At 39.0% G+C, this 15,098-nt stretch overlaps 1 protein-coding gene across 3 annotated transcripts in view; it reads right to left on the reverse strand.

Annotated features, from left to right (window-relative positions):
* The window catches only part of JPH2 (junctophilin 2), a 75,545-nt gene that overhangs the window by 45,897 nt on the left and 14,550 nt on the right, over positions 1-15,098 (reverse strand). The window contains exon 3 of one of the 3 annotated variants that reach the window (XM_081322862.1): positions 5,230-5,331. The exons of the other annotated variants lie outside the window; for them this stretch is intronic. Within the exon in view, the coding sequence (XP_081178988.1) occupies positions 5,310-5,331 (22 nt within the window). The 3' untranslated portion in view covers positions 5,230-5,309. Of the gene's footprint in view, positions 1-5,229; positions 5,332-15,098 lie in introns of those variants that run through there. 3 annotated transcript variants of the gene reach the window in all.

Here is a 15,098-nt window from a genome sequence, read left to right on the forward strand (position 1 = left end):
TCACAATTCCTGAAAGAGAAGGATGTCCAATCACAATCACAAACAATTCCTATACAAAGCAAAAATAGGCAAATCTAATGAGGTTTCTATGGGCACCTACAGCTCTCACTATCTTCATCAGAACAGTGAAAAGCAACCAGAGCCAGTCACAAATAACTGAAGGAAATGACTTTATTGACTTCTACCCAGACTGTTTTTCTGACCCTGGAAATGACCAGATGTGGTCGTGGAGCTTGGGGGAGGTCAAGCTTATGCCTCTTGCAGCTGCACAAAGACTCTAAGCTAGGCCCTCACTTGACCCCCTTCTTCCAGTCTAGTTAGCAGTTTTCCCACAGTGTCATACCAAAAACTCTGTCCTTTGGGGGATGTGTTTGCGAAATCACAATGCATAGGAAAACAGGGTAGTGTTTGTGCGACAATGCTACAAAACTGCTTGCAGCACTGACTTCCCTTGGTCCCCTAGTACCATGAATGCCAGTAGCGACATAGTAGTCTTTAGAGGCTGGATGATTATTTGTCAGAATAATCTAGTGCATCTTGATCTGTTGGGTGGAGTGGATGACTTCTAAACTCTCCAAATGTACAATATTAAGTAGAGTATTTTTGTATTGTATACTTTATTTTTTTCTTCATTTTCGTAATCACAGCTTTGAAAGATTTGTGCTTGGAATTAAATATTTCCAATAAGACTGCCATAAAAACTGGAAATGTATCCATGCCCACCTGCTTGGCAGATGCTCTTTTTAGTGGAAATGGAACTGACTCAAGCTACAGCAAACAGGAGATCAGTAACACTGGGGAGACAACAGAGAGCACATAACGTAAAACCAAGGCCATTTATTGGCTGCAAGTTAGCTACCGGTACTCTGGTATGATTAAATGTGAATATGTTGCTTTAAACTGAGCCAACTCTTTTTTCAGATCTGCCCATTCCCCCCTATTTTGAGAATGACCTGAAGGACTTTTAGCACCAAGGGGGAATTCTCAACTAGCTAAGATCTGTTTCCCTGGAGATTGAGGAAATTGTCCCAGGATAAGGGCTGGCATTCAAAGGATGTGCTCTGCCACTAAAGTATGGCTCCTTCCTTCCAATAAAAATACACATACTATTTAAAACCAAGGAGTTTTTTTTTTCATTTTTCAAGCAGACAGCTGTTCAATTCATGTTAAGAGGAGTTTGGTTCATGCCAATGTCAATGTGTCAGTATGATACAATGCAAATTGTGAGGCTGTTCTTCCTTGGGAATCTTCCATCCATGCTGTTTTGAACTTGAGGACTTATCTTAGAACAGCATTTTTCAACCTCGGCAACTTTTAAGATGTGTGAACAATTCCCAGAGCCAACTTTCCAAAGCCAACTGGGGAATTCTGGGAGTCCACACATTTTAAAGTTGCCAAGGTTGAGAAACACTGCCTCAGAACCTGCCATTATCTGAGATATACCAGGTAATAATACAGGAACTCTGCACCATTTCTCTACTTTCCTGAAATCTTTCTGAGATCTTGGTGGAACTGTATCTTCTCTACAAATAGAGGCATGCAGAGATAATTTCTCTTTCAATAAGTATTGTGATAGGACATGTTGTATCCTGATTTACCATGAGATAGAGAACTAACAACCTCTGTTTGTCCAAGAAAAACAGAAGTAACCCATCTTTCCAGCCTGTAAAAGCATCTTTTCAGTGGTGGCCTCACTTTGTATTGTAAAAGTATTGTCCTGTAAAAGTCATCAACCCTTTTTTACTTGATTGTTTCCTCATCCTTTCCTGAAAGTTTTGGCATCTTCCAGATGAATGGGATTATAAATCACAGAATTCCACAGAACTGTGGTCCTAACAATTACAATTCTATGAAGAATTTTGCATATAGTCACCAGCTTAAAATCTGATTTTAAAGAAGGACTTTAGCTATCTTCAGTATGAATTGATCTGGACTGCCATTTGCACTGCTTGCAAAAATATTTATTCTTTGGATTCACTGTATTTATTTTATTGCTGTCAGCTCTGTTGCTTGAGCTTGTTGGGGAAAAAGGATAAGATAATTATTTTAACATAAAGACTGAGGTGCTACCGTGCTACAATTGTTCTTTAAAAATTACAATTCATATGCTGCATCCTAAGAGAGTCCCATTTGAATTTGAGAGTCCCATTTTCTCTGCATATGAAAGCTATGTAAACTTAGTTTGCTCTTCTTCAGGCTGATATAATTGGCAATGCAGCAGCTGCAAATGTCTGAAATCTCCAAATATTGACCATGTTTTCAGTGTATCACTGGTGTTGCACATTACAAAGAAAATTAGGATATTTATCACATTTAATAGCCTGAATTTTCAGAAATCCTCTTTTGAAATCCTCTCTCCATTTATTATTTCTTCATCTTTTCATTCTTAAATGGTCAAACCTTGTACAATCTTTGTTGTAAATTTGTGTGCACATTTCTTCAAACATTCTGCTGAGTCTGGTACTGGAACTTTTTTTTGTTGAAAATTTTATTAAATATACATTTAAAAACAAAAGTGGACATGATTCAACTTCCCTAGCTACAACACTACTATTAGTACTTATCTTATGTTACAGAAAGAAATAACAAAAACCTAAAATACAATCTATAACAGGACAGAGTATAAAAAAATGTACATATAAGATCTGTCGGTTCTTTTAGTAAACTGTCATTCAGTCCTCAGCGTTATATTTACGTATCTTTCAGTTATGTCCATTATATAAATGCTAATAAAAATCCTTACATTATCAACCAATTAAACAATGTTCATCTCAGCGATCCTCCTTAACTCTAACCAATTGTACAAATTTTGCCAAATGTCATAATACTCCGTTTCATTCTTATTTTTGATCTCTAGGGTTAACCTGTCCATTTCAGCGCAGGATAAAATTTTATCTATGGTACTGGAACTATTAGATTGGAGTTCATCTGCTCTATGTGCTGGGCTGTTGGTTGTTTGGCCCAACATCCTGGGAGTGAAGTGTTCTTAGGACTGGACTCATGTGCCCCTTAGGTTAATGGGCTCTCCTGAACAGGAAAGGCTATATCAGACTTCCAGTATGATCAAAGATTTTGCCAAAGCCTTAATGATTTCTAAGCTTACATGAGCCTGTTTCCTTTGGCTTCTGACATCTTGGCTCAACTTCTGATTTCTAACTCTGCACCCATAGCTGTGTACAGCTTTGCTTTGATGAGATCCACTGTGAATAAACTGAAAGGAGAAGCAACAGCAACATAAAGAGAAAAATATATGATGTTGACTGCAGAGTTTGAGAGCTGTGCCAAACGACGCTTCAGATTTGAAATTAATTTTAAAAATGTGTCAGTGTCAAGTTAACCTAAAACTAAGACGAAGTGGAAGGGACAGCAGAACAGAATGCTAGAAAAATAATGGAACGGCAATTTACTCATCCTTAAAACTCCACGGGGAACTGAAGAATGAAACCATGTGGGCCACCCACCCACTAGAGCAGGCAGGTGGCACCTGTTGCTCCCAACCACATATATTTTTGCAGGGACCAGCATGGGCTGAAGCAATCTATACACACCTGTCTACATCAAGAGTCCCATGAATGAGTCCACTAAGTCATCAAAAGCCTAATGTGCCTTCCATGAGTGTCGTATCACCCCTGGCACACATTAAAAACCTAGAGCAGACACAGCTTTAGAAGCTTTCCTTTGTTACCTAATTTCTCTCCTAACTAAAATAACCTCTTTGAAACTACATATCCAAGATGAAAGGAACTGGATATTCCCACCCACAAAGTTCCAGCTGAGCCTCCTTGGACATTTTCAAATTGGAATATTTGCAGTTATAGCTTTGAGTAACTTCAGATCATTTCCTACCTCAATGCTTATGTTTACTTGGCAACTATATGGAAATAGTGTGCTTTGGAACATTCTTCTGGAACATTTTTAATTTCCCAGCCTAATCTGCTAAACTGTGCTTACTTATTCCCATCCAATACTGCCCAAGTCCAAATCTTCTTACCATTTTCAGGTTCAATTAAATCACCTAGATGCAGATATAAACAGGTAGTCCTCAACTTACTACCATCAATTTAGTGACCGTTTGAAGTTATAACAGTACTGAAAAAAATGACTTATGACCATTTTCACACTTAAGAACACTGCAGCATCCCCATGGTCACATGATCAAAATTTGTATACTTGAAAACTGTTTCATATTTATAACAGTTGCAGCGCCCCTATGTCGTGTGACCACTTTTTAAGCACTTCTCACAAGCAAAATCTATGAGGAAGCCAGATTTATGTAATGACCATGTTACTAACTTAACAACCGCAGCGATTCCCTTAATAACTGTGGCAAGAAAAGTTGTAAAATGGGGCAAAACTTAACAGCTGTCTCATTTAGCAACATAAATTTTGGACTCTACTGTGGTCATACATTGAGGACTACCTGTATTGTGATTTTACGTTTCATATTGTCCCAAATGCCTCTCCTCAATAGTTCTGCAACAGTTGTCAGTGATAGACCGGGGTAATAGTTTGAAGAATGACTTAATATACCTCGCTCAAATCAATTGCTTTAAGTTCAATAAAGAACACAGCTAAATATCATTTGTTTAACTTATTGGGACTGCAACATTCAGCTTTTGTTAATAAAATAAATGAACGTCAGTGATTTTTCAAATTAAAACAATGGAAGGAGAATAGTATCCAAAAAAAAGGACAAAGAAAAGTAAAGTAAGGAAAAAAGAAGAGGGTCAGGCAACTGTGTAAATAGTGTTATATACTGGGTAAAAAAAGTCTGTTTTTAAGCTTTCAGCCCAAATCTTTCAAATAAAAATAAATTTCCACTTTGCTTTTAATAATGAGGCTTGGAAACATCCTTTTTCAAGAAAAACAAACATAAGCCTGCTTCCTCAGGCCATAAGCTCTTGTTTCACATTTTTGTTTCAGCATAGCACAGAATCAGTCCATACATAATATGCCATTCCATTCATAATAGCATAGCGCTAAAATCCACCAACATACATTCCTGTTTTACTGGATAAGAACATTGGCTCCCAGTTGCTGCATTCTTCTCTCCCTCTGATAAACCAATGCCATGCTTTCCCTTATTTAGTCAGAGACGTCTCTGCTGACTGCGGGCTTTCAATGCGTCATTTACACCATGCTCCAGCCTTGTCTCCTGAGGAGACTCCTATTGCTGTCCATGTCAAGGCGATGTGAAATGCTGAGCACACTGGAGATATAAGTTGACAGTGCTTAGGAGGGTGATTGGCCAGAAGTGCCCAGGAAAGTGATACCAAGGCTCCAATTCAAGTCTTAGCAGCTTCGTTATTTTAAGGGAGAGCTTGGTGTGCTCTGTAACACATGGAACACAAATACTCAGGAAAGTCACTTTAGAAGCAGGACAGTAAAAGAGACCAAAAAAAAACACCCTAGGTAAGCTATGGAAAAGTAAGGTTTCAATTTTTTTTCCTTTCATTAAGTTCTCTTTGATTCTCAAAGACATGTCCTTGAAGTTTTCTTGGCAAGATTTTTCAGAAGTGGTTTGCCATTGCCTGCTTCCCAGGGCTGGGAGAATGTGACTAGCCCAAGGTCACCCAGCTGGCTTCATGCCTAAGGTGGGATTAGAACTCAGTCTCCAGGTTTCTAACCTGATGCCTTAACTGCGCACCAAACCGAATCCCTTAAGGTTTTTATAATTCCGTGGAAAGCAGTAGGTGAGCTCGGCTGTACTGTACTGTAAAATGGCATAATAATATTAATAATATTAATATTAACATTAACATTAACAACAAAAAACAACAAACAACAATGATGACGATGATGATGATGATGGTGGTGGTGGTGGAAGGAAACTTGGCAGTCATCTAGCCCAACCCCCTGCTCAGGCAGGAAACCCTACACCATTTCAGACAAATGGCTGTCCAGTCTCTTCTTAGAAACTTCCATTGTTGGAGCATTCACAGCTTCTGGAGGCAGGTTGTTCCATGGGTTAATTGTTCTCACTGTCAGGAAATTTCTCCTTTTTGTATTTGATGGTTCCAAATGGAAGAATTCTGACTAGTTTGGTTTTCAATTTTGTTAAGTTGTGGGCTCTGGAGAGCAGGAATGATGACACAAGGCTGAGTACAGAATAACTCATACTTTTATTCTTGCTGGAACTGTACTGAAGCTTGAGCCGCAACCAGCCACAATATATAGTCTAGCCCCTAGGTGGCAGCCAATAGGTTTGAACCCACGCTTGCCGCCTGGGGCTGACCAATTGCAGGACTGGAGACGGCCTGTCTGCATTGCTGGAGAGCCGTTAGCTGTAACACCACAAGCCCAATACATAACAAATTTCATTAATGGATTTTTTTTTTAATGGAAAGGTAAAAGACTTAGTGGGATAATCTGGAAGGCTATAGAGGTAGTCCTCAACATAGAACAATTAATTTATCGACCATTCACCATTAGAACAGCAGTGAAAAGAGTGACTTATGACCTAAAAACCAATGCAGCACCCCCGTAGTCCTATGATCAAAATCTGGGTAATTGGCAACTGGCATGTATTTATGATGGTTGCAAACATGCGATCATGACCACTTGGGACCTTCCCAGCCAGCTTACGACAAGCAAAATCAATGGGGGAAGCTGGATTTGCTTAATGACTATGTGATTCACTTAACAACTGCAGTGATTTGCTTAACAATCATGGAAAAATATTGTCAAATTGCACATGGCTCACTTAACAACTGCATTGCTTAGCAACAAAAATTCTGATCCTAACTGTATTTATTTATTTATTTATTTATTTATTTATTTATTTATTTATTTATTTATTTATTTATTTATTGAATTTCTATACCGCCCTTCTCCCGAAGGACTCAGGGTGGTGTACAGGGCAATAAAAGCACAACATACAAAAGTTAAAAGTAAGATTAAACTAATTAAGCCCTAACAATAATAATTAAAAATTAAAAATTAAAAACCTTAAACCAGGCCGGCCTGTTCAAATAAATAGGTTTTCAGATCACGGCGGAAAGAGCGAAGGTCAGGAGCCATCTGGAGCTCAACCGGTAATTGATTCCAAAGGGCTGGTGCTCCCACAGAGAATGCTCTCCCCCTGGGGGCCGCAAGCCGACACTCTCTGACCGACGGCACAGTCATAAGTCTAGAACCGTGGTGGTGAACCTATGGCACAGGTGGCACAGGTGGCACGCAGAGCCTTCTCTGTGGGCATGCACGCCGTTGGCCCAGTCCTAGGCCTTCAGCTGGGTTTTATAAAACCTTTTCGCTTTAGGCCTCTGGCGCCATGTGCAAAAAAAAAAGTTCAATCAATTTCAACTTCTCGCAGGAAAAAAAAAGATCTCGTAAAGTTGGAATTGATTGATTGAACTTTTTAGTCCCACCCAGTCTGCCGTTACCACCGCAGCCATGCCCACCCAATGGGCCACGCCCACCCAATGGGCCACGCCCACCCGGCACCCAATGATACATAAGTGGGTTTTGAGTTGCAGTTTGGGCACTCGGTCTCTAAAAGGTTTGCCATCACTGGTCTAGAACTACCTGTGGTCTCCAGTAAATGTCCCAAAGGGGCTTTTTCAAGAGGCAACTGGACTTTTTTGTTTTTCTTTGAAGACGTTTTGCTTCTCATCCAAGAAGCTTCTTCAGCTCTTTCTGGATGGTGGAGAATGGAAGGATTTATATTCCTTGCAGACAGCTGGTCATTTGCATCCTTTTAGAGCAGGGGTGTCAAACTCAATTTTATTGAGGGCCGCATCAGCATTGCAGTTGCTCTCAGGGGGCCGGGTGGGTATGGCCTGGGTGGGCATGGCCTACTGGGTGGGCATGGCTTACTGGGTGAGCATGGCCAGCTCTACATCGTTTGCATCAAGGGTGCCTATGGGGGCCTGGGCAGGAGTGGGACAGATCTGAGGGTCTCTGGCAGAAGGAGGGTCTCTGGGCCAGGGCCAAGGCAGTGGGGGCCATTCCCTCACTGTTTCCAGGATGGCTTCGTGGGCCGCATGAAACCACTTCGCGGGCCGGATCTGGCCCCCGGGCCTTGTGTTTGACATGTCTGTTTTAGAGAGTCGTTGACGCCACCTGGAAGTTATCAGTGTCCTCAGGGTTACCTGAGTAGTGCAAATGGGTGTGGAGCCTACTTGCATGTCCAGTTGCCTCCTGAAAAATCATTTTTTTGGGACAACCATGACCTGGATAACTGAGAATCTCCATAGACATTCCCCAGTAAGTGTCAATAATTAAGTCTTGTTCTGAAAAACAATTACACACTTGTAAGATCCATATAATGTTACGGAAGCAAAAACCCTACTGCTAAAAAAAGAAGAAAGAGGAGTTTCTGTCTCCTCTTCAATGGGGTAGATCCTTCCATCTTTAAACAGAGAGATCCAGACTACTGTATGGCACTTTAAATGTCCTGAGAACCTAGACAAGTGCATGCTAAAACTGTTTTGTTTGTGAAGGATTTTTTTAAAAAAAGAAATATGTAAGACAATATATCAAGCAGCCTTAACTGAGCCAGTGCCCTCCACATCTGTTCATGTGTGCTTGCCTTTGAGTCAGTGTTGACTCCTAGCAACTGCCAGGACAAGTCCCTGCAATTTTCTTGGCAAAATTTGCTATTGGCGGCTTCCTAGGCTGGGCTAAGAGAGAATGTGGCCCAAGGTTACCCATCTGGCACTGTGCCATGTTCTAGTCTGATGCCTTAACTACTACATTAAACTTGGTTCTCCAAGTTTGCTATACAGTATTTAAATTCTTAACATCAACCAACATTGCAGCTATAGTTAAACCCACGTGGAAGACATATGATAAAAGAAACATTTTTTATTATTATAATTGCTTTTGGATTATGCAAATATATGTAGAGATATCATTTTATAAGGGACACGGTGGCTCAGTGGGTTAGGACGTTGAGCTTGTCGATCAGAAGGTCGGCAGTTTGGCGGGTCAAATCCTGAGTGCCGCATAGTAGAGTGAGCGCCTGTTACTCGTCCCAGCTTCTGCCAACCTAGCAGTTCGAAAGCACGTAAAAAAGCAAGTAGAAAAATAGGGACCACTACGGTGGGAAGGTAACAGCGTTCCATGCGCCTTTGGCATCTAGTCATGCCGGCCACATGACCACGGAGACGTTCTCGGACAAGCGCTGGCTCTTCGGCTTTGAAACAGAGATGAGCACCAGCCCCTAGAGTCGGAAACGACTAGCACGCATGTGCGGGGGAACCTTTACCTTTACCTTATCATTTTATAAGAAGTCTCAATTCCTGCGGTAACTATGAAAAAAACAACTGTTCAAAGAGGAGCAGCAACGTTAAATGAGAATACATACTGAAAGGAATTGGGCATGGTATGTCTAGTTTAATGAAAAAGGAGGACTAAGGGTGATATGATAGTGGTGTTCCAATATCTAAGAGGCTGCCAAAAAGAAGAGGGGATCAATCTATTCTCCAAAGCACTAGAAGGCAGGACAAAAGCAATGGATGGAAACTAATCAAGGAGAGAAGCAACCTAGAATTAAGGAGAAATTTCCTAACAGTTAGAACAATTAATTAGTGCAATGACTTGCCTCCAAAAATTGTGGGTGTTCCAATACCGGAGGTTTTTAAGAAGAGATTGGACAACCATTTGTCTGAAATGGTATAGGGTTTCCTGCCTGAGCAGGGGGGTTGAACTAGAAAACCTCCAAGGTCTCTTCCAATTCTGTTATTCTGAAAAGAAGCAAGTTGTTTAAATATATAGGGATGCATTTTAGTCACTAAGAATGTTATTATCTTTATCATTAACATCCTGCCACAACTGCATATCTTTTAAATTATTTGAATGATTCAGTACTAATTTTAGCATTGAGAGCTAGCTTGGTGTGGTGGTTAAGTTCTTAAAATAAAAACTGGGAGGTTATGAGTTCTAGTCCTCTTAAGGTTGAAAGCTGGCTGGGTGACTTTGAGCCATTCACGCTCTTTCAACCCAGCCCACTTCCCAAGGTGGTTAACTGTAGGAAAAATATGATGTGGGTTATGAGTTGCTGAGTTCTACAGCATAAAGGTAGGATATAAATATAACAGTTGATTCCAAAAAGCCTTTAGCAAATTTTATTATTATTCCATAAGACAGTTGATGATTTGAGAAAACAAAAGATAGACATTTTCACTAATGGCTTCTGTAGGGCAGATAAAAAAATCTGCAAGGTGGCAACCGTGACATTCAATCCAATCCCTACCTCTTTTATGTATCCCTGCCATCTTGCAGATTTTGACCTGCACTCTTTATGCCGATGCTTTTGACTGTCTTTATAAGGAATATCCCCGGTATTAAGAGTCAGAATCAGTCAAAGGCAAGTTTAGTTTCTGTCCACAGAGAGAGTAACTAAACCAGTCTAGAAAGCCCTCCAGCTGCCTAGCACCTGTTTGCTTACTTACAAACACAGTAACTAAAAGTAAAATTTAATAGAGATCTATTATCCGTATTTTTTCTAATTCAGCTTTAATCCAATCTAAACTGGTGGCTTCTCTCCCAAGGTGCTAAATAGCATAGTTCATTCCTGGAACCTTCTAGGAATGGATATACAGTTTTGCACATCATTAGCTTTCATTATATCTAGCTTCAATTTATTTATTTATTTGTTTTGATTTATATACCGCCCTTTTCCCGAGGGACTCAGGGCGGTTTACAGGGCAAATTAAAACAGTACAATGTACAGAGTTCTAAATGCTCATTGAATTAGAAATCCCAGCTTTGTTAGATTAATGCATGCTCTGATATTACCAAACAAAAGTTGTGACACATCATTCATTATTTTATAGAGCTATCATTTTCTTTCTCTAATTGAGGTTAATATTGTTCTGCAGTTTTATCATTCTGCTTATTTTCTCACATTCCTCCATTCTAAATATCCCTTTTGTGGCACAGTGATCAGAACCATATACAATATTCCAACAGAGGTTGTATCAAGCATTTACATTATACTGGCAGTTTTATTTCCAATTCCTTTCTTCATAAGCACTAACATAAAGGAATTTATCTTTCCACCACAAATATATACTGGGTCAACATTTTCGTCAAACATTAAACCACAACTCAGCCACAGCAGCAACACTTCAGATTCCCATCAATTCACTGAAACTGATCATCAGTGAAAATCAGAATTTTTCGCTTTCTATTTTTTTTTACATTGAATAACTTTTTCTATCTCTGTTCTCAATTCCCAAGCTTGGAGGGAGACTTTTGATGCTCTCTCACCATTTCATTCTGTTTTAAGCACTCTAAATGATTTGGTATAATCAACAAGCTTGATAACTTCACTGCTCACTTTTAACCCTGTATGAAAAAATAAATAGACCTGTTCTTGTGGAATATCTCTGCAATGCTTCAAATAGCAAGATCTATGGAGAAAGAAAATGACTCTATGTATCTCCTTTCTTTTGCTTAAAAGCTTCCTTAATAGGGAATTATGTCCAACCCATGCTAACAGAGAGAAGCATTCCAATCCTTGATGTAAACCACTCAGAGTTTCCCCTTTGATTTGAAGTGTAAATAGTGCCTTTTATAAAAAGAACTTTATAAAAAGAACTTTTTATAAATGGCCCAGGGCCGCTCCAACATCATTATTCATGGCCTTGTAGCTGCACATGGAAGTTATTCAAAGCAGCAGAGCATCCCCTGTAATATACGGTTTTGTTATTTCTACAAATGTGCTCAACTCTTAAGTATTTTTTAAACTCAGCCCATCTTTACATTACAGTGTTGTTTCAATATAGATCAAAACCAAGATGACATAGAACAGGCACTGGAGGGCCAATTTCAAGGCCAAACAAACAGATGGAGCAAAGACATATTCAAATGGGTCTTCTGTAGTAGAGTATTTTTTTCTGCTTGTAAAGCTAGATTTGTTTTGTTTGATCAATATAGAAAAACTGTCCATCATGTCTTGTTTAAAATAAGCTATAGAGTGTGTTATGCCAATGCTGTAATTATGATACTATGGGGTAGGGGTTAGAGCACTCTGCAGAAATCTCCTTTAAGCTGCAGTTCCACACATCCAAATATGTCTTTGGTTCCAATGATTTCTTGCATTAATCTGACCAAACTCTTTCACAGGCTTATTCCTGCAGTTTTAACAAAAGGGGCCCAGAAGGTTGCTAGTTAATCAATATAGAATTTGCCACCAATGTGGCAACCCCAGGAGCTCGTGCTTAGACATGCCATGCAGCCTGTAAGATCCAGTTGATCTCTCTGCAAATACACTGATTCTTGTGGTCATTAAACAATCCATGTATTGTATTCAAGTCAGGAATGAATGAAAAAGAATTTGAATACAGATCAAAGCGCTATCCTTAGCAGAAATTAATGCTAATAGAAATGAAGTTGCTATTTTAGTGTCTTAGTTGTTTTTTAATGGGATGAGGGGTTATATTTATTACCTGAACTTTTTTTAATATACTGCCCAGAGATACATTGTCCAAGTTGAGCAGCCATATAAATTTCCAATTAAAGACAACATTTGTTCTTCCCCAGAAAAACATACCGGTATATGATATGCATAGAGATTATACTTGTTTTTATAATGCAAACTACAAGTCTTTTCTATTTCCTTTTTAACCTTTAAGTTGTTTTGGTGTGTTTAAAACTATGCCAGCCCTTTGCACACTGTAGGGATCTTCTCTAGCCATGTTGGATCAGCCATGAGATCATTCAATATAGTATTCTTATGGTTACTCCAAGAGGTCTGAGGGAGGCAGAGATGGTCTCACGGAAGCAAATTAAGCTCTTTACGGTTAAATATGGAAGAGCTACCTTGACCACATCATGCAGTTTTTAAAAATGTGAATATGATTCCATAACATCTTTATCCGATTTAGGGAAAGGTTTTGAAGATCTGTTTTAAAAAAAATCCTTAGAAAATTATATCAAAGCAAAATTCTGCTCTCAAAGGTGAACAGATAAAGAAAGGAGACCCACACCAGTAATTCCAGGCCTAACTTTAAAATAGTTAACAATGCTAAATATAATACTAGTAATTAATGACAGATAGGTGTCTATCTAACAAAAATTCAAAATGTGTTTCATGCATATTCAAATTTATCTTGAGAATGCTATCCGTGAATACTTTGTTCTAAATGAAATTGTTCATCGCCATATCTTTATGAAAGATCAGTGTGGAGAGCTTTCATTTTAAAAATGGTTATATGAATATGTAACAGAATAACAGAGTTGGAAGGGACCTTGGAGGTCTTCTAGTCAAACCCCCTGCTCAGGCAGGAAACCCTATACCATTTCAGACACATAGTTGTCCAATCTCTTAAAAACTTCCAGTGTTGGAACACCCACAACTTCTGGAGGCAAGTCACTCAACTACTTGTTTTAACTGTCAGGAAATTTCTCCTTAGTTCTAGGTTGCTTCTCTCCTTGATTAGTTTCCATCCATTGCTTCTTGTCCTATTTAATAATTTAATTTAATTTAATTATACTTTGTAGTTATTTGTTCTTTAATATCTCAACTTTCATTCTTTTTCTTTCTTTACACTGTTGATCCCTTCTTTTACATATTATGTACTGTACAATATAATACTGGTGCCCTCCATCTCATTCGGGGCATGTCACTACAGTACTATAATTAGTGTACAAATGACTTATTTATGAAAAAGAATAAATTGTTCCTCTAATAGGAGCAGCATTACCCATAAAAACTATCTTTCTGGAATAAAGATCCATCTGGATTTGAGGTCCTGCACTGCCTGCCTCTTCTGTCAAGTCATGCACATAACATCCACTTTAATTTTAATTTAAGAGAAACCAGAAACCATTAAAATAGAAGTCACAATCCTATTAACAGTATTAAATTACTTGAATTTACAGTAATTTTACTTGAAATGGAAAGCAATTTTAATTTCGGTTTTGTCATAATATTCTTCTCTTCCTTCTTTATTCTGCCCTTCTACACAGCATGTAAGCCTAATTAAATCCCAAGCATGTTTGGTCTGTGATCATGGTAGGATATACTCATTGATTCAAAGGAGTTGACTCCTTTTAAATTGAGCAGTACTGCCACTGCTTTTGAATTTGACACTTTTGAATTTTAACATCATGATGACTTAATAACTACCATCCACATTCCTCTGAAATCTTGCAATCAGGGCCTAAACCAGGGGTGTCAAACTGCCGGGCCATGGGCCAGTTTCATCATACAGAAGCCGCACCCCCCCCTTGCTGGCAATGCAAAAAGAGTCAAGATATGTTGCGACACGTCACATGACGTTGCGGGTTTGACACCTGTGGCCTAAACTCTTCTTTATAGTTCTCTGAACTGCTGATCCCTATAAATGATAGTAGAACATAAACTTAAGCTTCAGCCTCTGACATATCCTATTACTGTAAAGGATTGCAATAACCACTAAAAAGAGTGATTAACTAGTGAAACAGACAACAATTCCAGTAAAATGTATGTCCAGCTTGAAGTTTAAGTAATATGAACTAGTGTAAAAAGAAAATGATTTCTCTCAAATTGAAAAATAAACTCAACTGAATTTTAAAGTGTGAAGGCTCACAATTTTAAACAAGCAGCATTATAAAAATACACAATGCAATTTAAGCAAACCATATAACATCCATCCAAACAACGTACTACTGTATAGATACAGAATATGACTAGCAAAGAAGCCAAATCCACCCTATTCCAAGATCTGGAGAAGAGCCAGGTTTTCTGGAATACTATCGGGGTAGCAACCACATGAATCTCTGAAGGGTTCTCATGCCAAAAGATAGGCATTGTGACAGAGAAGGCATGTTTCCTGGATCCTAATAGATGGCATTTTTTAATTAAGTGATAAACCAACTCCACCAGCTCTTACTGGATGAACAGATGTTATGTAAGGTAGGCCATCACTCAGATAAACTGGCCCTAGCCATGTTTGGCTTTGTAGATGGTAGCCAATACTATGAATTGCACCTGCAAATCTCCAGTTCCCTGAAGGAATGCAACTGGTGCACATAATGAAGCTATGCAAAGGGCTTATTGGCCACAGCTGCCACTTACTCTTTGAGTAGGAGCTGTGAATTCAAGATGACCCCAGATTGTGTGCCAATCTTGAGAGGGGAACTATAACCCCACCCATGATTCAAAATAG

This window comes from Vipera berus (assembly GCF_964194415.1).
Source record: "Vipera berus genome assembly, chromosome: 3".
NCBI classification, from domain to species: Eukaryota; Metazoa; Chordata; class Lepidosauria; order Squamata; family Viperidae; genus Vipera; species Vipera berus.